The 25185-nt window shown below is 43.4% G+C and overlaps 5 protein-coding genes across 12 annotated transcripts in view; 3 read left to right on the forward strand and 2 right to left on the reverse strand.

Annotated features, from left to right (window-relative positions):
* The window catches only part of LOC118300220 (solute carrier family 13 member 5), a 12595-nt gene extending 10896 nt beyond the window's left edge, over nt 1-1699 (forward strand). For all 3 annotated transcript variants that reach the window (XM_047328161.1, XM_035624462.2, XM_047328162.1), the window contains 2 exons: nt 1-127; nt 236-1699. The exon at nt 1-127 is cut by the window's left edge and continues 11 nt beyond it. In XM_047328161.1, coding sequence (XP_047184117.1) covers nt 1-127; nt 236-364 — 256 coding nt within the window. In that variant the 3' untranslated portion in view covers nt 365-1699. The remainder of the gene's footprint in view (nt 128-235) is intronic.
* Nucleotides 1700-2257: 558 nt separating this feature from the next.
* Nucleotides 2258-3608, forward strand: med31 (mediator complex subunit 31). Its single transcript, XM_035624600.2, has 4 exons — nt 2258-2441; nt 2901-2975; nt 3094-3190; nt 3293-3608. Exons 1-4 carry the CDS (start codon nt 2432-2434, stop codon nt 3504-3506), a joined length of 396 nt encoding a protein of 131 aa, XP_035480493.1. The 5' UTR covers nt 2258-2431; the 3' UTR covers nt 3507-3608.
* A 144-nt stretch (nt 3609-3752) lies between these two features.
* Nucleotides 3753-8979, forward strand: LOC118300241 (dimethylaniline monooxygenase [N-oxide-forming] 3). 4 transcript variants are annotated; one of them, XM_035624514.1, is made up of 9 exons: nt 3753-3888; nt 5897-6162; nt 6244-6382; nt 6534-6676; nt 6867-6919; nt 7199-7323; nt 7412-7519; nt 7658-7867; nt 8365-8979. In XM_035624514.1, the coding sequence occupies exons 2-9, from the start codon at nt 5951-5953 to the stop codon at nt 8674-8676; spliced, it is 1302 nt and encodes a 433-aa protein (XP_035480407.1). In that variant the 5' UTR covers nt 3753-3888; nt 5897-5950; the 3' UTR covers nt 8677-8979. The 4 variants fall into 4 exon arrangements, with proteins under 4 accessions (XP_035480407.1, XP_035480406.1, XP_035480405.1 ...); XM_035624513.1 differs by lacking the exon at nt 3753-3888 and adding an exon at nt 4391-4495; XM_035624512.2 differs by lacking the exon at nt 3753-3888 and adding an exon at nt 4414-4581.
* A 1231-nt stretch (nt 8980-10210) lies between these two features.
* On the reverse strand, nt 10211-16814 carry LOC118300236 (P2Y purinoceptor 3). The gene is made up of 4 exons (XM_035624503.2): nt 15142-16814; nt 14414-14546; nt 12636-13292; nt 10211-12221 (listed from the first exon to the last, which is right to left on the reverse strand). The coding sequence occupies exons 3-4, from the start codon at nt 13103-13105 to the stop codon at nt 11312-11314; spliced, it is 1380 nt and encodes a 459-aa protein (XP_035480396.1). The 5' UTR covers nt 13106-13292; nt 14414-14546; nt 15142-16814; the 3' UTR covers nt 10211-11311.
* Nucleotides 16815-16952: 138 nt separating this feature from the next.
* im:7136398 (schwannomin-interacting protein 1) lies at nt 16953-24138 on the reverse strand. 3 transcript variants are annotated; one of them, XM_035624553.2, is made up of 7 exons: nt 23678-24136; nt 21526-21719; nt 20973-21103; nt 20659-20768; nt 20326-20442; nt 19786-19903; nt 16953-19069 (listed from the first exon to the last, which is right to left on the reverse strand). In XM_035624553.2, exons 2-7 carry the CDS (start codon nt 21709-21711, stop codon nt 18844-18846), a joined length of 888 nt encoding a protein of 295 aa, XP_035480446.2. In that variant the 5' UTR covers nt 21712-21719; nt 23678-24136; the 3' UTR covers nt 16953-18843. The 3 variants fall into 3 exon arrangements, with proteins under 3 accessions (XP_035480446.2, XP_035480447.1, XP_035480449.1); XM_035624554.2 differs by having other exon boundaries at nt 18835-19069; nt 20690-20768; nt 23678-24138; XM_035624556.2 differs by having other exon boundaries at nt 18835-19069; nt 20326-20439; nt 20690-20768; nt 23678-24132.
* Nucleotides 24139-25185: the final 1047 nt, after the last annotated feature.

A 25185-nucleotide genomic window follows, 5' to 3' on the forward strand; every position in this document is an offset into this window, starting at 1 on the left:
GGGTCTGAATCCTCTGTACGTGATGATCCCCTGCACACTCAGCGCCTCCTTCGCCTTCATGCTGCCAGTGGCCACGCCCCCAAACGCCATCGTCTTCTCCTACGGCCTCCTCAAGGTGTCCGACATGGTGAGTCACGCCTTTTGTCGAGATAATGACAATTCAGACAATTCAGACCCGCCCCCCACGATGTCGTCGCAATAACCTCCTCCCCCTCCTCCTGTGCGCCCCCTGCAGGCTCGAACAGGCGTGGTGATGAACGTCATCGCGATCGGCTGCATCAGTCTGGCCATCAACAGTTGGGGACGCGTAATGTTTTCTCTGGACACGTTCCCATCGTGGGCCAACGCCACTCTACCTGTGTAGACCCGCCTCTGTTTCCTACAACCGGCTGCTGTTTTCAGGCTCCGCCTCTGGACTCGGGGTGAAGTTTCCCCAACTGGGAATTTATTTAAATTCATTGTGAAAAACGCAGGAAGGCGTCGTCTGCTCCTCACCACTGATCCAGAGTCTGAGCAGCCTACATCCACTCTTCTACTTTATAGTTTTAAAACTCATCACGGTTGCTACAGTTACGCATGGCGTGAACACGACTCCGGAGTTTTCCCGCCTGTGAATCAGAGACTTGTGGAAATGCTGCTGGTCCACGTTTTAGTGTGAAAATTCTGGGGTTGTGTTTTAGTCTGGACGGACAGAAACGAAACGTTTTGTAAACGACGACGCAGACGACGCCCGTTCTCTTCTCTGATTGGTTCAGCGGTGAAGGCAAAGCGTCGCTAACACTTCCTGTCAGTGACAGTTCCACATCGTCATCGTCGTCCCTGCTCTGACTCGTCGCCATCGCTGTTCGTCCTTCAGAGGAGTTTCTGTATCTATGCAAGCAACTGCAGAGGAGACGACCCACTTCCTTTTACACCCGAGTGGTCATGTGACATGTGTTTTCAGGTGTGTTCATGTGGACTGAGGTGGTTTTAGTTTTTAAAAAATTAAAACATACTAGTGTGGATGTAGCATATAACCTGAGTCTGCAGTGAGGAGTTATTGTTAATGCTGCGTTCCATTACATCTTGGAACGTCGGGGTGGTGATAATTTTCCGACCTCCCAAGTCCAAGTGCCGAGATTATACTGTAACGATAAACCAGACTTCCGAGCTCCGAGGTATAATGGAATCCAGCATAAGTTACCATCAGTGAACTTCCTGCAGATGTTTCACCTTACAAGCCTGAAAGGTGAAGGATCCATCCCCACACACTCTGCTGCTACTGCGTCCAGGTCGTCCTGAGTTTACAAGATCTGCTGTTCACCCCGAATTTATATAATAGAAACTGAAATTGGAAAGAAAAACACTTCCTGTTACCTCCCTATTAAAATCTCAGAGAAGTCTCAGAGATCAAGTCAGGTTGTGACTCTCGAATCATTATTTTCTTCTGTGGTGGTTCTGATTCACAGTTGTTCTTTGGGAAACTGACTCTGGAACAGTGAACAGACTCCGGCTCTCATCCCTGTGAATTGGAAATTATTTCAATTAGTCATTAGAAAAGATATATGTTGTGTGTTTTCTAGTGTTTTCTATTTAAAGCCTGTGAGTTTTATTAAGTAACATAGTTTTTATGTACTGTACATTTGTAACTTCCTGAGTTTTTTATCGTCTGTTTCTAACGGTTTTATTTGGCATCAATAAAGGTCAATCTTTAAATTAACTTTTATTGTTGGAAGGAATCATGGTGGACACTTCTCACTCCACTACACGTTTCATTTTTCCACTTCAGTAGTCTGAGGTTCAGTGACGTTCTTTTTCTTTAAGTAAAAAATTAGGATTTCCCTTTCCCGTTTGTGTCCTCGGTTCTTCTTCTTCTTCGTCTCTTTTGTTTTTAAAGGTTAACAGTTTAATCATTGACCTTTTCTTTTCATTCCATGAGCAGCAGCAGATTTATTTTCCCATGTTTGCTTCGTATGTTTGCAGTTTGTTGTCAGATGTCTCCCTCCAGCGGTCAGGATATGAACAGCAGTCGTTTACAGTGTTCAGAGTTCTTACGTGTTCGATAAATAACATTCAGGCAGAAATACTATAGATAAAAAAAGGGGAATATAGATAAAAAAAAGGGGAATATAAATAAAAAACAGAATATTAATACGTAAAGAAGAGAAAAGCTTTAACTTCTAACGAGAAACAGACTGAGGGAGAAAGTTCAGTCTGGTGAATGCAGGAGCGGATTGTCTCCGGCAGATGGCAGTGGTGTGACGACATGGAACCACAACCAGAAGAAGAAGAAGAAGAAGAAGAAGAAACCAACATGGCGCCGGGAGTTTAACGGATGCGAACAGCAACAAAGATAGAACGTTTAGAAGCTTTTTGTTCCTATTTTTAGTTTAACGGACAAAACGGTTTTAACTTATCGTTTCATTTCCGTATCCTGTCCGGATCAGTCGTCATGGAAACAGGTTTGTCGCTGTTATTTTACGCCACTTGATTCGCTCATGTTAGCTTGTTAGCACTAGCATATGTGGACAGGACCAGACACCGTTAATAAATCTGATGAATTCAAGTTTGTTGTCGATTATTTAACAGTAAATACACGTTTGCTCATTAATGGAGACATTGTTCTGTGTCCGTGACACCGGGCCGTCATTTCGTCAAACTGTCTGCTTTTAGATTATTCATAGTTTTTGTAACCTCAACGTGTCATTGTTTGGGTGTGATTATTAAGATTAGCTGCAGCTTGCTGATGTACACCGCGCTACATTTACATATTTTGGAATGGAGCCTGGTTAGTGGGGGATTTTTTTTTAGTTATGTGCATTACACACTTGTTATGAATAAATGAAATTAAGAACGTGTGTGTGTGTGTGTGTATATGTGTGTATATATGTGTGTGTGTGTGTGTGTGTGTGTGTGTGCAGAGGAGCAGGCCAGGAACCGTTTCCAGTCGGAGCTGGAGTTCATCCAGTGTTTGGCGAACCCCAACTACCTGAACTGTGAGTGACAGGAGGAGACTCAAATGATGATGATGATGAACCTCTGTCGTCTCTTATTAGAAAAATCTGATGCTCTTATTGACCTTTGACCCTCCCGTGTATTTATTCCCACCTCCAGTTTTGGCTCAGCGAGGTTTCCTCAGAGAGAGGCCGTTCATCAACTACCTGAAGTACCTGCTCTACTGGAAGGAGCCCGAGTACGCCAAGTTCCTCAAGTGAGTTTGGTGGATTGGAGATTTATTAAACTATGTAACACGTTAAAAGCTGAACAAACGCAGAGGTGTGTGTTGAGTGTGTTTCTCTGTGTCTTCCCTCAGGTATCCTCACTGCTTGCACATGCTGGAGCTGCTGCAGTACGAGCACTTCAGGAAGGAGCTGGTCAACGCTCAGTGCGCCAAGTTCATCGACGAGCAGCAGCTGCTGCACTGGCAGCACTACTCCAGGAAGCGCACCCGGCTGCAGCAGGCGCTGGCCGAGCAGCAGCAGCAGCAGCCCCAGCAGCCGCCGCACGGGAACGCCGCCGCCAAGTGACGTGGGAGGAGCTTAAAAAGCTCAGCCGAATCCTGGATTTTTCAAGGCTGACATATCAGCCTGTTTTTTCGTTTGATTTGTACATAAATATTTCTGATATGAGTCTGTGGATTTGAACTGACAGTGACGTTTAACAGTGTGAACAAACTGATCAAATGCTGATCAGCTGACGAATACACTGACATTGATGAACCTGTGATGAGATCAGACAGTTTCACTCTAACGTGAGTGTGTGGATCGTCTCCAGTGACATCTGCAGCAGTGAGGACGAGCGGGAAGAAGGTCGACGATATGAACTCACCTGAGGCGGGAAGTGGAGAAGTTGACCGACGATCTGGGAAACGTGACGTCGGGTGACTGACGATTTATCTCCATAATAAAGGTTTCATTCATTAAAAGGACATTGTGTCACTTGTTGTTTCGATCACGTCAGTCTAACTGCTGCGTGGGAACGTACGTCTTTAACGCCTCCGTGTTGTTGACGGTCGTCGACCGGACGCATTCGGTTTTCCGCGATGACTCTTGAGGGAATTAACTCGGACTGATCAGATTTTTTTAAGTGGTCAAAGGTCAAAACACATCTTAAACCCCAAAAACTCGCTGATGACAGATTTTACACAAATGTCTAATTGGATAAATCTATGACATCCTGGTCCACTACTGTTATGTCATAATGTTGTGTACAAAGAGATGGAAATTTATACTGAAGCTGAACTTTAGTTCTGGAGTCATTATTAACTCTCTACTTTTCCACTTAAACCACAGCAGTTGAAATGTTTGTGTTAGTATTTAATAAGCACTGCTGCGGTTTAGCTACGTTTTTTTATTTACAATATTTATTTCAATATTGGAACGACGTGGCTTTTATTGCGAAGGACTGATGCCGGATGTTATCGCCGCTGCGCCTCCCCCAGGTTTGTTTGACTCAAAATGGCCGCTCAGCGGAGGGGGAGGACCATAGATTTTAATTAAAACGGGGACGACTGACGGTAACTCTCTTGATTATTGATTATTGATGACGATTCATATAAAACTGCGTATTTTAGTTTGGATAAATTACCGCTTATTTAACAAGGTAAGTAAATTTTTGTTGTCGCTCAATGTGAGCATGCGCAGTTTAACGGTTCGTGTTTACCTCGTCGATGATGATCATCGGGATTTTAATGGAAATATCGATTCAGACGATCAATGATATTTGAGATTGATGTTTTATTTTCCCAGAGTCAAACACTCGAACGTTTTGTGTTTGTCAAACCGAGCCATTTCTAAAAAGTGAATTAAATGAACAGTTGAATCTTCGCGGGTCAAAGTCCGGACCGACTCGGTGAGACGTTCACGGCACCTTCTTATAAAATAAGATTTTCTAGTTACGTTTAATTTTTTTTTATTGTGTCTGCAGTGATGGAGGAAAAACTCGGGTCGTGTAAAAGTAAAACACCACCAAGTAAAACTCCAGAATCTAAATCTGATCAAAGATCAACCAGGCCAATGATTAACGTCACAGTGCAGGACAATGGCCCCTGTGACTGTAGCACTGTTATATCATCGGATAATTATGAAATTGTTATTAAAGCAGCAGTTTAGCCGAGTTGTGGTCATTTGCAGAGGACGTCATGGGTGACGTATGTGCACAGGAGCAACATAAAAAGTTGTTTTGAGGCTAAAAACTGCGAATCTGAAAATAATGTAACGAAAAATATAAATTTTTCTAAGAAATAAATGTGCTTGTTAGCACAGTGTTAGCTGTTAGCTCAGAGCAGAGTTAGCTGTTAGCTCAGAGCAGAGTTAGCTGTTAGCTCAGAGCACGGTTAGCTGTGAGCTCAGAGCACGGTTAGCTCAGAGAGCAGAGTTAGCTGTTAGCTCAGAGCAGAGTTAGCAGTGAGCTCAGAGCAGAGTTTGCTGTTAGCTCAGAGCACGGTTAGCTCAGAGAGCAGAGTTAGCTGTTAGCTCAGAGCAGAGTTAGCAGTGAGCTCAGAGCAGAGTTAGCTGTCAGCTCAGAGCAGAGTTAGCTGTTAGCTCAGAGCAGAGTTAGCTGTTAGCTCAGAGCACGGTTAGCTCAGAGAGCAGAGTTAGCTGTTAGCTCTGAGTAGAGTTAGCTGTTAGCTCAGAGCGGAGTTAGCTGTTAGCTCTGAGTAGAGTTAGCTGTTAGCTCAGAGCGGAGTTAGCTGTTAGCTCAGAGTTAGCCGTCAGCTGAGAGCGGAGGATTGGCAATTTGTGGCCGTTTTGTGTTTTTTTGTCTTGTTTTTCTTGACTTCCCAACAAGAAATACTTACAGTCTCATTAACAGAAGTTCAGATAGTTATGAGATCACATCACTACCAACCACATGGGAGGGGGACTGTGGCAGTGGCCACTCTCCCTTACACTGCCCTACTTCCTCTGCTCTGCAGGTTCAAGATGGAGATGCTACATGGTAAAGACATCAGCACTCTCTCTCTGTCACAATGAGGATGATGCTGCGCCGGGTGGCAGTGGTCGGGGCCGGAGCAGCGGGACTCTGCGCCGCCAGACACGTCCTGTCCCGTCCAAACAGCTTCGCCCATCCAGTGGTGTTCGAGCTCAGCGACAACATTGGCGGCACCTGGTGTTACGAGGAATGTGTCGGCGCGCACGACAACGGACGACCGGTTCACAGCAGCATGTACAGAGACCTCAGGTATGTCAACGGGCACACGGGCCCTGACTTGTAGCCAGTTTGTCTCCTGCCTCCTGATCTCGATGTCTTACCTCCCGACAGGACCAACCTGCCCAAAGAGGTGATGATGTTCCCAGAGTTCCCCTTTGACCCTCAGCTGAGCAGCTTCCTGCCCCATCAGGAGGTTCAGAAGTACCTGGAGAGATACTGCCAGAGCCACAACATCCGGCCCCACATCAGGGTGAGTCGCCGGGGCCGCTGGTCACATGACCATCGAGCAGAGAAGAAGAAATGTTATCATGTCTAAAGAATGAATGACAACGGATCTGTTTCTTTTGTGTAACTGAACTGCATGTTGAGTCTGTTCCCCGCTGTGACTCTGCTCTCGTTAGTTCAACACTGTGGTGGACAACGTGAAACCCGTTGTCGTGACGACAGAGGACGGGGCCGAGGAGACAACGTGGGAGGTGACATCATCTGATGCGTCAGGTCGTCAGCAGACCGCAACCTTCGACTCTGTGTTTGTTTGCTCGGGGTAAAGATGTGACATCACGTCTTTTTATTTCACTCTTGTGTGATCAATTATCAAATCTGGATTATACGTCACCATTTCTGTAAATGATAATAATAAGGGTTAGGGTTGTGTCAGTCATTACCTCCCGTTGCCACTTATCGTCGCCAAAAAGCTGCGTTTGTCTGTTACAAGTGTTGCTGTTGTTTTTCAGGCACTACTCCGACCCACACATCCCGAAGGTACCAGGGATACAGAACTTCAAAGGTACAGTTCGTGTTTTTATTAACGCTCGGTTTAAAACTTAAACCCAAAAACACGATACAGTATCAGCCCTCTCTGCCCTCTGTATGGAGGCCCACAAGTGTCGTGGAAATAGTAATTGGGCAATGAAAAACAAACAAACACATCCTCCTTGGCTGAGGTAATAACTGGATTCACAATATAATTAATAATACAGATTATTAATTATTATTTGAGTTCCTTTATGCTAAGCTAGGCTAATCACGGTGTTGCGTCTAACGTCTGTCCTCGCTCTGTCTGCAGGAAAGGTTCTCCACAGTCACTCGTACCGGTTCGCAGAGATGTTCTCGGGTCAGTCCGTGGTGGTTCTGGGAGCCAAAGCTTCAGGATTGGACATTTCCATCGAACTGGCTAAAGCTGGTGCAAAGGTAACAAACACTCTGCAAAGTCTGTCACTTTAACAGACGGATGAAGTCGTGTCACGTGTCTTACATCCGTCTGTCTCTGTGTCTCCAGGTGACTCTGAGTCATGGTCGTCCTCAGCTCACCTTCCCTCTGCCCTCCGAGATTCGACAGTCCTGTCCGGTGGCGGCGATCGAGGACGACGGCAGCATTCGCTTCCAGGTGACCCGGACTCTCCCGACAATAATCTGCATGGATAATGACCAAATTCACTTCCCATCGTTAATGAGGATGAGACATCACTGTCCCACAATTCACCAAACAGATAAGGAATGTCAAAATAAAATCTGTCTCTCGCAGGACGGCTCGCTGGGCCGCGCCGACGTCCTGATGTTCTGCACCGGCTACAACTTCAAGTACCCGTTCCTGGACGCGGAGCAGGTGGGCCTGGAAATCCAGCACCACATGGTGTCACCGCTGTACCGCTTCTTGATGCCCCCTGCCTTCCCCTCGCTCGTCTTCATTGGCATCTGCAAGATGATCTGCCCCTTCCCCAACTTCGACTGCCAGGTGAGCCGAAGTGTCGGTAGAAGGTTTTTGTTAAAGGCCTCGCTGCAGAGTCCAGCACCAAGTGGAGGCCAGATGTTTCTAAACAAAGTGTTACTGTAGTCAAACAGTAGTCACACCACATATTAAAGATGTCGAAACACGATCATTAATAGAGATACAGAACGTTTGTTTGGACGGGTTTAGATTTAAACAATCCTCGAACAAATCCTGCTATGTTCTTCTGAATAGGCCTTTAAACAACCATCATCTTGATTATTGGTTCATCTAATTTTAAACTGTTACTCGTGTCCTGACACATTGAATCAGATACAGAAAAAAACATGTAAACAAACAAATGAAAAGTCGATTCCAGAAAGTAGAATTAAAGTGGATTTACATAAGTGTTCCAAAGGGTTTATCCATGAAAAGAGGAAAGTAACTTCAGAACTTCAGTTGGAACGAGCTCCAACAGAGTGACTGAACCTCAGCCGTTCTTAGATCCACGTTTATCTCCACAGGTCCAGTTCGCTCTGGCCGTGTTGGACGGTTCCGTCACTTTGCCATCTCGGGCTGAGATGGAGGACGAGGTCCGGCGGGAGCTGCAGGAAAAGGTGGAGCGCGGAGTCGAGCAGCGCCACCTGCTGGTCATGGATAAGGATCAGTGGGAGTACCTCCGAGCGCTGGCTCACACCGCCGGGTTCCCGCCGCTGCCTCCAGTCGTACGCGACCTGTATGTCGAGGTGTGGCGACAGCGACAGGTTCACCCCGAGAACTACCGGCGGCTCAACTACAGGCTGGTCAGTGACACTGAGTGGGAGCTGATCGAGTGACTGATGGAGACGTTTGATAAACTTTACAAAAGGTTTGTCAGCAGCTGCTGGACGATCGTTCCTCAGACATTCCTGGTCCCCAGAGGATGAATCATGTTCATCACGTCCTCTGACCTTTCCTCCGGAACACAGACTGTAAATATTCGTTCTTATTAATGTCTCATAACTGATCATGAAATCATTAGTAAACTGATGTATTGATAAATTCATTGATTACACCGTATATCCACTCCATCATGGTGCCTTATCAGGACGTTGTGTCCGACAATGTGCAGCTTGTGTAATAAACTCAACTGAATCTCAGAAAAGCTTTGAGGGAAGTTTTTCTTCAAATGTGATGAAAACATTCACTTTGACCAGAAGATGAACTGGTTAGATTTAGTTGTAAAGACACTTGAGTCTTCACTACATACATTTAATTACCTTCGCCAAGGAGGTGATGTCCCCCCCCCGTCCGTCCGTCCGTCCGTTCATTTGTTGGTTGGTTTGTTTGTCGGGAGGATTAAAAACTCCTGAACAGATTTCCAGTAAACTTGGTGGAACATGGACCAAGAAAGAATCCATAAAATTTTAGCCTAAATCTGGACAAGGAAATTATCCAGGAATTTTTTTTAATCACTTAAAACTGTCTTTGTTAGATCTGGTGCAGATCCAAATAAAAATCATCATCTAATGAATTCAATTGTGGTTCCATGATCTGACTGTTGGTCAGATCAAGGGATGAGCTCTTCTGATCCATGTTCTTGACCTGGTTGTGATTTGCCCCTCGGCGACTGACAGTCAAACAAACCATCGCTATACATTATTAACCTCTAAACTGACCCCACCACCAATTACTTAGTTCAGACCAGAGGACACCTGAAGTCTCTTCGCCAAGGACGGGCAGTGTATTTTAATAGGTTAAAGCCCCAGTGTGTAATTTCTGTAATTATCTGGCGCCATCTGGTGGTAAAGTTGCAAAGTGCAACCAACTGAGCGACCGACAGGGGACACTTTATGGTGGCGCACCGCTGATTTCATCACCACTTTCCGGCAGCGTCTGAAAATTCAACGTGAACGCGACGTATACTGGAACCGTTAAGTTCGACAAACGTATTCAACACGATGTAGAAACATGGAAACTCACACAGAGGTCGGTCCACCTCATGGAACTATATTTAACTCATTCACAGTTGGTTATACATTTATGAACACATAGTTATGGGAAATATATTCAATTTCTGTGAATAAGTTCTTTGAAATGTTACACACTGTAGCTTTAAGGTTAAATAAAGTCCTGTGCAAGAACACAAAATGTTGAAGTAAAGAAACAGGTCAAATAAATGTCTCTAAAGAAAGGGATCATTTCAGATTCTGAGTAAAACTGTTGTTTGAATTTACTGGACCGGTGTGAAATAACTGATCTGCAGAGTCGGACGTCCGGCGGACGTGTCTCGTCCAACGATCGCCGATCTGATTAATCATTCCTCTGCCGTTTACTGGGACCGAGCTGATCCAGACACGTTAACCATGAACGAGGCCGAGGACACAGAGCTGACGTCAACAGACTTTAATCCAGATGTTTCTCCATGAAAAAAAAAAGAGGTGTGACATCACAGAATGACCTGAGCTCAAGAACAACAACAACAACAACGTCCATCATGCAAAGTGTCGCTCTTTGACGAAAACACGTTCAGACTCAGTAACATGGCCGCATGTTAAAGAAACATATATTTACATGTTCCAGGAGGATTCAGTGAAGCTTTGTTTTCACTAATGAGTCATAAAAAGAGTCGGCAACCTGCTTATCCTCTACATTACAGGGTCAAAGTGGTTTGTTTGCGACAGGAACAAATATGTAAAAGTTACGTGGAAACTTTTCTTAAAGTATCTTTTGCCTTTGTGATTCCACTGGTGAGGTCCTGAAGTTTAATCAGTTAATTGATTATTTATTGAGTTATTAAAATGCCAGTCACTCTGGTTCTAACCTCTGAACTGGGCAGAATGTAAAACTTCCTCCGTTTTATTTACTTCACTCCTTGTAAAAATTAATCGTTAATAGTTTGGAGACGTCACTTTGCTCCTGGACTCTCGGACCATTTTCCACTAGTTTGACATTTTATTTAAAAAAAAAAAAAGTTCGACAGATTGATGAGGAGCACTGACGGTTTGAACTCAGTGTATATTTACAAAAAAAAAATCTGTTTAGGATTAGTGCAGCAGGGATTTTGTCTTTAACAGTCCAAACCACAAGTTTATCCACCTAAACCCCGATACGAAAGAAAACCACCTTAAATCTAAGTACTGAGAGTTCTGGGGGACAAATGGAGACGATAAATGTCAGATATTGTAGTATTCTGAGGACAAACAGTGAGTGATCCGATGGTACAAATTACTCATTTAACTGGATTTGAGTCATGCAATGAATCCGACATCTGAGGTCACGTTACTGATACTTTAAATAAAAACAATTCTCCACAGGACATGATTCAGCACATGTTGCTCCCTGGGTCATGCTCACTGTGGGGGCTGAGTTATAGAACAGTTGAGTGTTTTTATTGACTTGTTTACATGAGACGGTCAAACATCTTCAAAAGGTTTCAAACAATACCCAGAGGCCCCAGGTCTTCAATTTAAAATTAAAAAAACCAGTTTCCTAGAAGATTACTCTTGAAGACTTGGACTCATTTTCCATGTGCACCTCCCTTTTAACCTGCTCCACCGCCTCCTGGTCGTCCTCTCCCGCCCCCTCCTTTTTGAGGATCTTCAGCGGCCACCAGAGGGAGCCGCTGCGGGGGTCCCGACGGACGGCGTGCTCTGCTGGCCAGCAGCAGGGGCCACCCTTGTCCCCTGTCAGGAAGTAGAGGAGGGCATTGAGCCAGGCGTTGCAGGAGGCCAGCGGCCGGGTGACCTTGTAGCAAATGGAGACAGTTTTCATGAGGTTGCAGCCGCCGAGCTGCCCCCGCCGCAGCAGCAGGAACAGCGTCCGCGTAACGTGGAAGGGCAGGAAGCAGAGCGCAAACAGCAGCGTTATGGTGACAATGGTTTTGATCGATTTCCGCCGCCGCCGGATGTAGTGGGAGTACTGCGAGCCGGAGATGGAGACCGAGGTTCTTTCCCGATCTCTGACTCCTTCTGTCACCCCGTCCCCCACCTGACAGTCCTCACCGCCCTCTATCGAGCTGGGAGGAGAACGCAGGGTCTGAAATATCGTCCTGACCACCTGCGAGTAGCACCAGGCGATGATGACGAAGGGCACAAAGAAGCCCAGCAGGTGCAGGACGATGCCGTACGGGACGTAGTCTGCAAATTCCTTGTCGATGGCGTCATCCCAGCAGTTCATGTATCCCTCCCCGTCCTGTTCCCCAGTCCTGTTCTCACCGTCCCTCGTCCCTCCGGGCCCAGCGACTGTGCCGCCCCCACGTCTGATGTATCCTGTCTGGGCGAACCTGAAGATGGGGCAGGTGAGGATGAAAACCACCACCCACACCAACGCACAGGTACCCTTCACCACCCGCTTGCTCTCCAGGGTGATGGTCCTCATCGGATGACAGATCCCCAAGTACCTGTGGATGACAACAAGCGGTGAGTTTGAATCCGTGGCTTTAATCTCATTCTACTCTTGTAAAAACAGAAGAGCCAAAGTTGAAGGAATGAGTTTAACAGTGATGATTACACTGTTCTCTGACCCAAACTGTAAACATTAGCTTGTCTGGCAAACTAGCATACTGCGGATAATATTAACACAGTGTTCCTTCCAAAGCTACGTGTTAGCATATCACTCGCAAACTACATTAATTGTTTAGTTATATGGTACATTGGAAAAAGCCCTTTTTCATTTATGGATGGATTACCAACGAGGCATTACAGGTGTAGTCCGAGGGGCCCAAGGATTCGAGGGGCCCTAAACTAGATATGGTCAAACATGCCGATGTTAGCTTAATTTTTTTATTGGGCGAGCATGTTTGCGAGCATCCTACCTGTGCACAGAGATGCAGGTGAGGAAGAAGATGGAGCAGTAGAGGTTGAAGTAGAAGAGGAAGCGTACGAGGCGACACATGAAGTCCCCGAACACCCAGCTGTCCCTCAGCACGTAGCTCGCCACCAGAAAGGGCAGCGACAGGCCGTACATCAGGTCCGTGGTGGCCAGGTTCACCATGTAGATCAGCGAGGTGTTCCAGCGTCGCCCGCCACTACTGCTACCGCCGCCGGCGCAGCAGCCGCCACGGAGGCGACAGGAGCGCAGCAGCACCACCGAGTTGAGGCTGACGCTGAAGAGGAAGGTCAGCGAGTAGCAGACGGGAAGGAAGACGTACTTGTAGGATTCGTCGAAGCTGCAGGACGACGGATGGAGAGATGAGGCGGGCATGGTGCCAGAGGTGTTGGGGTGGTTGCTCGCCGCCACCACAGTGACGTCCGGAGTGACGTTGGAGGCTTGACTCAATCGCATGTTGAACCTCTGGAGGTTATTTCTGGCAGAGCTGAATCGGTTCAGGTTCCTCTGAGATCATCTCAGTTCCTTCACCTTCAAGTCTTCGAGTCTGAGGTTTCCTTCATTTGTCCTCCCTCTCATCGATCTGTCCGTCTGTCTATCTGTTCGTTGTTGACTGATCCATATCTCTGCTCACAAGGAGTTCCTGTGACAGAGCGGAAAGGAAACACATGGTCATTAGTTTGGAAAAGCTCGTTCACAATGTACCCCCGGCGTTTTGCTGATGAAGACTATGTTTCGGTCAATTAGCCCCTCAATCATTAACGAAGCTTTCCGGAAACCTCTCATCGCTCACGCCGCCTCTCTGTGCGGCAGGTCAGTGTTCTGCTCCAGCTGCTGAAGCTTAAAACAAAAGCGTCAGATAATATCACAACATTTGGTGTTGAGGTATTTTGGGCCCAGACAGTTGAGGATGTTCAGAAGAGTAACAGTAAAATCAAAACCATCACTATAAATTATTAACCCCATGATAATGACCCATGATTTGTTGACATTTTCATGATTTAACGTGGTTATATTTTGAACCACTAAAAAGTAATTTCTTAGTTTTTCAATTCAAGAATTCAAAAACTAGAATATTTTCTCATGCGACCACAGTTTTTAGCCACGATAACGTTAATGTGACCATCAGTCCCCCACTTCGGTCCCGACTGAACTATCTTGACGGGTTGACGTTAAAATTTACACAAAAAAACGAAAACAATGAATATAAAACGTATTGATTTTAAAGTATCGTCAAGAACTTTGGTTTAGACATTTGTTGTCAATTCAGGATGAAGTATAACTTTGATGATCTTTTACACGAGTTTTGATTCATGACCAAATACCTAAAACTACTGACATTGTACAAAAAATTTAATCAAAATAAAACAGACTTTGTTTGCTCATCAGTGTTTTGATGCAACAGCACTGCAAACACTGTTGTTTTTTGTCCGACCAAGAGTCCAGAACACAAAGACTGTTACAGTTTCTCTTCATAGAAAACGGATAAGAGTCAACATCTTCACAGTGAAGATACAAAACAGTTGTCAATCAATTTCCTGTTGATTCCGTCGTTTCAACGCTTCTATTTTCATTCATCAAAGCAATTTTTTCAGACTGGTTAGGTTCACTGGTACTTAACGTCCAGTCGGACCATTTGAACTGGACGGACGAAACCTTGGAGTTAAATTTAGCCTGTTTCTAATGAGGAGGAACTTTCAGCCAATGGAGCTGCGGTGCTTCGTGTCCAGATCTGGATCAGAGGGAGTCTGACTGATGTCCTACCTCCTGTCGTCCTCCTCGTCCCGACCGTCGTCGTCTTGGTCTCGTCCAGCTTCTTCGGTGGAGTTGTGGCTGAGAAGTGTCTATTTCGGGGCCGAGAGGTCTCTCGGGGCTTCTCCTCTGACCTTCAGCTTCTCTGTAAATTATTGATCAGCGTTCATTCAGTCAGAACTGCAGGAATGAAACCCAATACAGGGACTGCGGAGCAGGAGGAGGCGGCTCCAGCTGCTGATTTTACAGAACAAACTGGCTTGAAACCGTTTTAAATCAGGAAAAATAAAGAAATATCATACCAAAGATAACAAGTATTTTCTCTGACATAATGGATCAAGACCACAATTAGAAATTCACTCCTGCTTAACAACTGCTGTGTTATCATTTTGTGATTTAGTTTTACATTGGTTACTGTAGATGCATTGTGTTGCATATGGTCCCAGCACAAAAAACAGTAACAACATATTTCTGATCTGACAAAATAACCATGCACTTCTTTACACATCGTAAACATTATCATGCAACTCATTTTTACTTACAAACCCCCCCCAAAAAATCTAAATTGTATGAAAAAGATTGTCACCTCGCCTTAGAAAAGATCTGTTTTTGGGAATTAAATATCATTTAGATTTTTGAATCCCTAATATTCTGATATATACAGTTGCAGGTTCGGATATGAATCAGGCTAACTGTCGTTAAAAAGCTAAATAAAGTAGAGGAGGAAATAAACCACTCACCTTTTCCTCCAGAGAAGCAGCTGAAGTGTCTCTGCCTTTTGTTATCTGAGGCTCCAATTAGAAAGCAAAGTGAATACGACGACCACATCGGCCCCTCCTCCTCGATTCTGCCCCCTCTGCCTCCAGCCCTCTGTTCCATCCATCATCATCAAGATCACCATCATCATCAGCTCTGATTCATACAGTAAATGTCGGGCTTGTCCTTTGTGACAGTGAACACATAAGTCAGAGAGCTGCATGTTTGAACACGCGACAGTGTTGAGTGTAATCAAACACGGCAGCACAATTGGTGGTCAAACAACGCGCAGGCAGCAGAGGTATGAATAAACATGGTGAGGCTGAGGACATCAAATCACTCTGACATTTATTAAAAACAAATAAATACCTACTGCAAATAACCAAGACAGTTCCCCTTAATCTGACTGCAACAAGATCCAAGAACTGAGCCAACTTATTAGCCGGGCCAAGTGAGAAACTGTCCACAGGCCCCAGGGGCCCCTAAAGCCCCAGTTTCCCTCCATATTATTTTGGTCTGCATAATTTCATTAATTTGTTAGATATTTGAAACTATGACAGTTCCACCATCTTTAATGGTGTAGTTGTGTATTAAAATCTAGTTAAAAGACCCAACTTTTTTGGTCTATATGGAATAATAAGGTATATTTTATGACACTGCTTCCATTTTTAATTTGTGTAAAATAACAATTGGATAAAACACCTTGGACTTGGTTATATTATTCCATCATATAAACTGAGCGCAACCAATAATTACATATTTTTAATTTTTTTTCCGCTTATTTCCCACCACATTTTTACAACAAATCCTTTATGTTCCTGCTGTTTTTAGAAAATGGCCGACCCAGCGTGGGGCGGGACTAATGATAGCTAATAGGTTAGCTAACTTAGCTAACTATCTTTCTCACTTTTGGAACTAGCTCAGTGCTTTTTGCTGTTTCATATGTGTTATAAATACTAGAAAAATCCATCTGTATGTGACTCCTATAATATCCAAGAATTGACCCAACCTATTAGCCTGGCTCCGGACACACAATCGAATACAAATTTAGTTGAGCAATCAAAATGACGTTAGCTGCAGGGCAAAGTGCAGTAAGTCACGTTAGCTAATATCACATTTGTGCTCCTGTCCCAAACAACAGACTTTTCCTCAATATCAAAGTGTTTCTCCTGTTTTGAGAAAACAGCTGACTCGTCGTGAGACTGGACTAATGGTAGCTAAGAGTTTAGCTAATCTATGTTATATTGTTTTGAGGAAACAGCTGACTCAGCATGGGGCAGAATTAATGACAGCTAACAGGTTAGCGAACGTAGCTCGCTATCTTCTTTCGTTTTTGGAGCCTGGCCAGAACCTGTGCCTCCCAACATCACCTGTTCAGTGCTACGAGAAGATAGCTTTAGCATTGGCTCAGTTTTAATATGCTGTGTACTATAAATACTTTACTACAGCGCGGATATGCAGATATTTTCTCCAAGAGCGGATCCGACTTAGTCTGGTTCCAGACGTACAAATCAATAGAGCCCAAATGTAGTTCGGCAAACGCAAGAGTTATGTTAGATTCACGAGGTTACTGCAGTAACGTTGGCTATCGTTAAAGTTGTGCTACTTCATAACCCGCTGACTTCACTAACTCTCAAACGACTTCATCTTTCCTATTGTTCTTCGCGTTTTCTGTCAACAACACATTTACTGAGATTGAGGTTAAATACAATAGAAAATAATAAGTATTTAGTCTAGTTCTTATTATTCGGAGAACAAAACACTGCCACAATAAGGGGACACCAAGATACAACAGTTGTGGATCGTCACCTTTGCCTCTCAAAATATATTTCAGAATAAACGTTGACATTTACAAAAACATAATGTAATTAATTCTATTTACACTTTTAAAATACACCTCTTCGTACTCACAGCGAAACAATCGGTTCACTTTGTGATTTTCAGGACAAAATATTTTGAAATCTTTTAACTCAACACTTTGAGGACAAATCGAAACATCAATTCATTTCTTATGACGTTTCAGTGTTGCTGTAAGATACATATATATAAGTTAATAAAAGGTTGACACATTTTCCCTTTACAGTACATTGCCGTCCATTAATATGACATTCAGCTTCTTATCACAGATCAATGATCAGTATCAACAACATATAGTTTCTCTGAGGCACTAGAGGACAAAGATGGTGGTGGTTTATCATGTGAATATTCTTCCAACGGTGAATCTCTGCAGTTCAATGAAAACACACAACTTTACAAATGTTTGCCTGGTGTTGAGTTGGACGACCACGTAAACATCGAGTTAAAATTAGAAAACTCAAAACACAGCAATATTTGATGCACATCATCACATAAAACGTGGCTATATGAAGTGGATTATTCCCTGGCATTGCTTATGAGTAAACAATAACATCGTTGTTGCCTGTACCTGAAGTGTTTAGCGTCGGTTAAAGAGAAATTCCACCAAAATGTCAACATTATTTGAGCAGTTTTACACATTTGTGTAACTAATATTATAAATTATACACAGCTCACTGTCTGTAATCACTTTTAAACTTGTAGAACACATGGACGGCCTTGTTATTGTTCCTAATATCAAATACAAACTAACTTCTTTCAGTTTTAGATTTATTTTTTCTTCTTTTATCAAAATTTGTTTTGCTGAAATTCTCCTTTTCCTTTTTTTCCTTTAAGGTAAACAACCAAGACAAAAAGTGTCAGTTGTCTTGCTACAAACGCTGTTTGGGTGAACTGTTCCCTTCTTATTACAACAAAGTAAAATACACAATGAAACTTAAATATAATAGAAATAAAAACCACACACACACTTTTTTTGTCATAAAAAGAGAGTTGTAGGAAATTAAGGAAAGAAAGTAACACTGGTCACGTTTAGATGATCTGTGACCAGAGTTCGCAATAAAAAATTTGATCCCAAATACATTTTTCATTCAGTTGTGGTTAATTTCCCTCAAATATAAAACTGGTGACGAGCGAACTGCGACTTTAACTACCTGAGAAAAATCTCACAAAATTCAAATGCACAGAATTCACCACAACATCTGTCTCCTACATTAGAGTGTAAAAACACATTTTTATGTAGATTTTACTGCTCTTGTTGCTTCACAGTCCTTGAAACCACTTTTTACTTATTTGACATTATTTTTTGTGACTAAATAATTAACAGTTTGGGGGAAAGAAAACACTTGACAGTTTATCACAATTCATGAAGTTTAACTTAACAAAACATGGATCTAATCTGCGTCGTCAGAACCGTGAGTGTGGTTTTATCTCGTTTGATCAGATCCTGGATCGAATGTTGCTGAATGTTTGATCCGGGTCCTGTCCACGTCAAACCAATCAGAGCACTGTAAAACAAAAACATCGCTCAGAAAAGAATGTGTTGGTGAGTTCAAGCTACAAACTGGTTGAGGAAGCCTTTCAGATTCACTTCTTCATGTTGGATGAAGGAGTGAATCCCAACATTCCAACTGGAATCTGTCGATTTTTAAAACAACAACTCTGTCACTTCGTCTTGTCGTCACATGTCAACCTCATATGATTCATCCTGTCAATAAACTTATGACTATAAGTTAGCTTATACTCATAAGTTTGCCATAACTGAGTCGTTCAACTTCCCTTCAGCTTCATCATCCACTCATTTCTCCATCTTGCTTGTCTTTCGTGATTTGTCACTTTCCATAAATTAGCAGGTTGGACGTCACGCCGGCGTGGACGCGACCTCCAGCCTGTTCCCACAGCGTGGTCACGCTGAGTCTTGTCTGAGTTTGCAGGGCGCCCGGACCGCGGACCCGGTGCTGCGTTAGGTCAGGTCCTGGACGTCCAGCAGCATGGCGTCCTGCTTCGTCCTCAGCTGGTCTCGTACCAGCAGGTGAGTCACCAGCTCCGAGCTCAGAGCTGGAAGAAAAACCACCGAGACACAAACTTCACGGTCAGTCTGTCGTATTCAGCAGGACAAAGACGAAGACTGTACGTCCTCACGACTACGTCTTGGTTTTTTAAAACTCATCGCTGTTGCTATGGAGTTTTCCAGCCTCCGAATCAGAGACTTGTGGAAAACGCCGCTGGTCCACGTGTCAGTGTGAAAACTCCTGGTTTGTGTTTTAGTTTGTAAACGATGACGAAGACGACGCCCACGTCCTCTTCTCTGATTGGTTCTCATCGGTCACGACTCGACGACCAGCGGTGAAGGCAAACAGGAACAGTTCCACCTCGTCGGCGTCGACAACATCGCTGTTTCTCCTTCAGAGGAGTTTCTGTAACTACACAACTGACTGCAGGGTAAACAATCTGCTTCCTGTTTACACCTACGCGTCACATGACAGGTGGACGTGACCGGTCATGTGACGCGTGTTTTCAGGTGTGTCAGTGTGGACGAAGCTGAAATGCTCGGCTGGACATTTTAGTTTTGAAACAGAAACGTGTTAGTAGCCAAAGACTTGAGTCTCTCAAGGGTGGTGATCCAGTGTGTGTGTGTGTGTGTGTGTGTGTGTGTGTGTGTGTGTGTGAGTGTGAGTGTGAGTGCATGTGTGTGTTTGTGTGAGTGTGAGTGTGAGTGCGTGTGTGTGTGTGTGTGTGTGTGAGTGTGTGTGTGAGTGCGTGTGTGTGTATACCGTGCACGTCCTGTTGAAGTGAGCCTCTCAAGCCGATGAGCTGCTGAACTGAACACTCCTGCAGCTCCCAACGCTCCAGATGTTTCCGCTTGGCAACGCCACTGCTGCTGGCCACATGCTGCAACGCACACACACACACACACACACACACACACACACACACACACACACACACACACACACACACACACACACACACACAGTTATCAGCCAAACACATCTGCAGATTCACCAAGTGAAATTTACGAGAGAAACTTAAAACCTTGCTGACTGATCCACATGGATCCATTGATTATCATATTATTAACTAATAAATAATATCTACAACAATAAATTAATCACCTTAATATTGATTTATTATTTTACTGAGGAATCTGAATTCACACATTAGACTGAGTCTCATCCCTCCTTCTCTCCTTCCCTCTCTCCTTCCCTTTCTTGTCTCCTCCCCTCCTTCCTTCCTTCTCTCCTTCCCTCTCTCTTTCCTTCTCTCCTTCCCTCTCTCCTTCCTTCTCTCCTTCCCTCTCTCCTTCCTCTTACCTCCTTCTCCTTCTGCTCTGCCAGCAGTTTGTCTCTCAGCGTCCTCAGAGCGGTGGCCACTTCCTGTTTCAGCCCAGCGGCGTGACAACCATTGGGTCCTGTTCCCATGGAGACCTGCTGGAGATGTAAGGTCAGAGGTCAGATGAAGGTGAAGTCAACACCGCGTGTTTGAAGCGACTTCACAGACTCTGCTGCCGAATCGACGCCACCAAAAACAAACGTCCACGAACGAGTTGCTGCTTTTTCAACAGTGTTCTTCTCAAACGGACGCGGACGCCATCTTGTGTGGTGACGTCATTCGGCGCCAGAGTCTGTGCAGACGTGATCGTGGACCTGGTTCCTGAAGGAACAGACAGGAAGTGACCTTTGTGTCGCTTCCCTCCTCGTCTTCACTGTCGCTTTTGTTGATGAAGCACAGCTGCAGGTTTCTGTGGTTGTGGAACCTGAGGACAGAAGAAGAGCAGAGTCGACATGAACCAGGCGTGTGGACGTCGACACACTGAGATGTAACGAGATGATCAGAACACCTAAAAGTTTCTGCCCTGATCTTGTTGATTTAAATAAGAGCCAGTATCACGTCACTTAAACTGACGTTGTTCTTCTCCACAGAACAAACGTGATAAAAACAGAGATGTGAGATGTTTTACCGAGACGTAACGACGGCGACGCGACACCTCCTCACGCCTCCTCCTCCCCCCTCCTCCTCCTGCTCCTCCTCCTGCCAGACGTCTCTCCACACTCCCCCCGGCCGCTCCTCCGTCCTCAGCCCCGTCCCCCTCTGCAGGAAGTCCGGACAACACAGTCATGGCAGGAATATCTCAGACACGTCAGCTGACAACACGTGGAAAAAGAACCTTTCCAAAAAATGTTGATTTTCCAGTTCGATCGAGTCGATTTGTTCAAAAGAGCAGCCGACAACAACAACAACAACAACAACAACAACAACAAAAACAACAACAAACTTTGCAATTTTTTTTTTTTCTGTATTTTGTTGTTCTTGATTTTCGTCTCTTTATGATCTTTTGTTGTGTCTGTGTGATCGTCGTGAAGACAGAAATGATTTTCCGTCATAATTTACTGTAAACACTCTTTCGCGGACTACGACACAAAGGCTCATGGGAAATGTAGTCCGTCCACTTACCCCTGCCTTGTGAACACAACCAACAACTTTAAACGCCGCTGCTCTTCTTCGTGACTGACCTTTGCCCTCTCCCTCCTCTCCTGCTCCTGTTTCTCCAGCTCAGCGATTCGCTGGCTCAGGTCCTCCCAGTGCATGATGGGAAGGTCCTGGTAGTCCACAGAGGACGCTGCTGCGACGACGTGAGGATGAAGCTCCTTCTCCTCCTCTTCCTCCTCCTCCTCCTTCTCCTCTTTCTCTCCCTCCATCAACCTCTCTGGAAATAAACAACAGAACAAGAAAAGAAAAATATAAAACATTAAAAAATATTACGGAATAAAAATAATAAAAACATCATGAGAAAAAAAATAGTATTTAGTAAAAGTATTTTTATTAATTTATGTAAATGTTTCAGCTTCTTAAACGTGAGAATCCCTCAAATTAATTAATTAACTTTTGATATGTTTTTAATCCAGACTATTTTTTGTTTTCAATAGTGACAATAATAATCAATAATGAAAACTCAGCTCCACCTTAACCCCTGCTAACAAATTAATACATCAGTATAATTATCACATCTAAAAATAACTTTTACTTTACTTGGGTTGAAATGAAGCTATCTATCTTTCTATCTATCCATCTATTTTTACATGTATATATCTATCTTTCTATCTATCTATCTTTATATGTATATATCTCTATCTATCTTTATATGTGTCTCTCTATCTATCTATATATCTTTATATCTATACAGTATATCTATATCGCATCTATCTATCCATATATTTAGCTATCTATATCTCTATCTATATCTCTCTATCTATCTATCTATCTATCTATCTATCTATCTATCTATCTATTTATCTATCTATATCTCTATCTATCTATTTATCTCTATCTCTAGATCTATATATATCTATATCTATATATCTATCTATCTATATATATGTATATATATATACATCTATTTATCTATATATATATATATATCTCCATCTATCTATCTATATCTTGATCTATATATCTATATCTCTATATCTATATCTCTCTCTATCTATATATCTATATAGATATAGATATATCTATATCTATATCTCTCGATATATCTATATATCTATATCTCTCTCTCGATCTATATATCTATATCTCTATATCTCTATCTCTCGATCTATATCTCTCTCTCGATCTATATATCTACATCTCTATCTCTCGATCTATATATCTATCTCTATATCTCTCTCGATCTATATATCTCTATATCTATATCTCTCTCTCGATCTATATATCTATATCTCTATCTATATCTCTCTCGATCTATATATCTATATATCTCTATCTCTCGATCTAAATATCTATATCTCTATATCTCTCTCGATCTATATATCTATCTCTCGATCTATATATCTATATCTCTCTCTCGATCTATATATCTACATCTCTATCTCTCGATCTATATATCTATCTCTATATCTCTATCTATATCTCTCTCGATCTATATATCTATATATCTATATCTATATCTATATCTCTCTCTCGATCTATATATCTATATCTCTATCTATATCTCTCTCGATCTATATATCTCTATATCTATCTCTCGATCTATCTATCTCTATATATCTATCTCTATATCTCTCTCGATCTATATATCTATATCTATATCTCTCTCTCGATCTAAATATCTATATCTCTATCTCTCGATCTAAATATCTATATCTATATACCTATCTATCTATATCTCTCGATCTATATATCTATATCTCTCTCTCGATCTATATATCTATATACCTATCTATCTATATCTATATCTCTCGATCTATATATCTCTATCTCTATATCTCGATCTATATATCTATATCTCTATCTCTCGATCTATATATCTCTATATCTCGATCTATATATCTATCTCTCGATCTATATATCTCTATCTCTAGATCTATATATCTATATCTCTATCTATATATCTATATCTCTATCTATCTATCTTTATCTCTATCTCTCGATCTATATATCTCTATCTCTATATCTCGATCTATATATCTATATCTCTATCTCTATCTATCTATCTTTATCTCTATCTCTCGATCAGCTGTAGTTTCAGCTTCTTCTGTTCTCACTTTATATAAAACACGTGAACTTATCTAAAGTTGGTTGAACTCGTGATAATCTGACGGAGGAGGTGAGGAGCCTCAGATCTCCTTCCTCCAGCAGCAGCGGGACCTCGGAGGCTCTTACCCGGCTCCCAGTCACGTCCAGGCGGCCCCGGAGCTCCGCGACATGTCGCCGTCCGTCGCGCGGCTCCTCCCGGTGCGCGGGGCGTCGCGCTGCGGCTCCGACCTGCGGCTCGACGCGGATCGTGTTTCACGGTGGCGACGGTTTAAAAAGACACGAAGATTCCTGAACGTTGTGTGAAACTAGTTGGACGGAGTGCGGAGGAACACGGGACCTCCCCCTCCTCGCCCCCCCGCTGGTCCGTCTTTAACCTCTTGGCTCCGGCGGAGTGACGGAGCTCCGACCCCCGACCGTGTTACCGGAGCCCCGCGACCAGAGCTGCAGGTTCCGCGCTTGTTGAGAGTTTGACTTGAAGGAGACAAGATGTCCTCCACGAGGCTCTGGATTCCCGCCACAAGAAATGCATGAGATGGAAAAGTTAGAAAGATGTTCAGAGACGTACGCATGATTAAAACGAGACCACGCCCCCTCTCAGATTTATCCGTGTATATATGAAGTTGTAGTTGGACACAAACAACCTTCAAGTCAGCTGTTCCGGAAAAAAACATTTCAGAGCTATTGACTGCAACTAAACATCTTCTTCATCTAAGCTATTAAAACCAATTTATTTCATTGGCCTTTCTGAAAATTGAAGAGTTTGTTACCATGTTACCAGCGAAAAATAAACATCCACCGTTAATAACAACCTGAAATTATAGACCGCAAATGAAGACGATCTATAGAATGAAAATAAAGATGGACGACACATCTCCACTTCCTGTTGTCGTCCAGACATGAAGGCAAAATATCTCAGATTCAGGCGCCGCCATCTTCAGAATCATGACGTTTTAATAACATCAAATAACTAATGAACAGCAAACTGGTCAGAGAGATGAACACGTGAACAAAGATCAGTGAGGTAAGAACGACCTCACATGACAGAAACTATTGTGGGAACATTTATTTAACATCTACTTCGATTTTTTGAAAGTTTGGTCCATGTCCCATCTGCTAACATGGAGGAGGCGGGGCTTATGATATATACTGCAGCCAGCCACCAGGGGGCGAGCGTGATGATTCGACTTCACTTCAGAGGAGCTGTCATGTCGTCCATCTTTATTTACAGTCTGTGGATGAAACTGTCATAATATATCGTAAAGATCTAAATTCAGCTTTGTAATTTTACTTGTAAGAAGCAGCTGTTAATGTGTTTACAAGACCACAGGTTACGTCATGTCATGTCCTCTGAGCAGCGGACTGGACACTACAGTGACCAGGCGGCCTGTCAGCATGCGGCTGGTCAGCATGCTAACTTCCGAAGAAGCAAAGTAGTGATAGATCAGATGGAAGAAAACAACAGAGAGAACTTGGTGAGTAAAGGAATGAAGTTTGATGCTGAACATTTCTAACAGCTGCTAATGCTAACATTAGCTATGTAGCAATAGCACAAACTTAAAGAAGCTTTATGTGTTTTTGTTGGATATTTCAATTTATAATAACAAAATATGTTATGAGTCAATCATGTGTTTTTC

This window comes from Scophthalmus maximus, chromosome 2 (assembly GCF_022379125.1).
Source record: "Scophthalmus maximus strain ysfricsl-2021 chromosome 2, ASM2237912v1, whole genome shotgun sequence".
NCBI lineage: Eukaryota > Metazoa > Chordata > Actinopteri > Pleuronectiformes > Scophthalmidae > Scophthalmus > Scophthalmus maximus.

What these genes read in the sequence shown, in the direction of transcription:
- med31 (XM_035624600.2), top strand. An exon ending in GAACCCCAACTACCTGAACT is followed by an intron (nt 2,976 to 3,093) that starts GTGAGTGACAGG and finishes TCCCACCTCCAG; the next exon opens with TTTTGGCTCAGCGAGGTTTC. An exon ending in GAGTACGCCAAGTTCCTCAA is followed by an intron (nt 3,191 to 3,292) that starts GTGAGTTTGGTG and finishes GTCTTCCCTCAG; the next exon opens with GTATCCTCACTGCTTGCACA.
- LOC118300241 (XM_035624514.1), top strand. Translation starts at nt 5,951, where the DNA reads ATGAGGATGATGCTGCGCCGGGTGGCAGTGGTCGGGGCCGGAGCAGCG. An exon ending in AGGGATACAGAACTTCAAAG is followed by an intron (nt 6,920 to 7,198) that starts GTACAGTTCGTG and finishes CTCTGTCTGCAG; the next exon opens with GAAAGGTTCTCCACAGTCAC. An exon ending in TCCCCAACTTCGACTGCCAG is followed by an intron (nt 7,868 to 8,364) that starts GTGAGCCGAAGT and finishes TTATCTCCACAG; the next exon opens with GTCCAGTTCGCTCTGGCCGT.
- LOC118300236 (XM_035624503.2), bottom strand. Translation starts at nt 13,105, where the DNA reads ATGCGATTGAGTCAAGCCTCCAACGTCACTCCGGACGTCACTGTGGTG. An exon ending in ACCTGCATCTCTGTGCACAG is followed by an intron (nt 12,222 to 12,635) that starts GTAGGATGCTCG and finishes TGTCATCCACAG; the next exon opens with GTACTTGGGGATCTGTCATC.
- im:7136398 (XM_035624553.2), bottom strand. Translation starts at nt 21,711, where the DNA reads ATGGAGGGAGAGAAAGAGGAGAAGGAGGAGGAGGAGGAAGAGGAGGAG. An exon ending in GTCGCCGTCGTTACGTCTCG is followed by an intron (nt 20,769 to 20,972) that starts GTAAAACATCTC and finishes TTCTGTCCTCAG; the next exon opens with GTTCCACAACCACAGAAACC. An exon ending in TCTGTTCCTTCAGGAACCAG is followed by an intron (nt 20,443 to 20,658) that starts GTCCACGATCAC and finishes TTACATCTCCAG; the next exon opens with CAGGTCTCCATGGGAACAGG.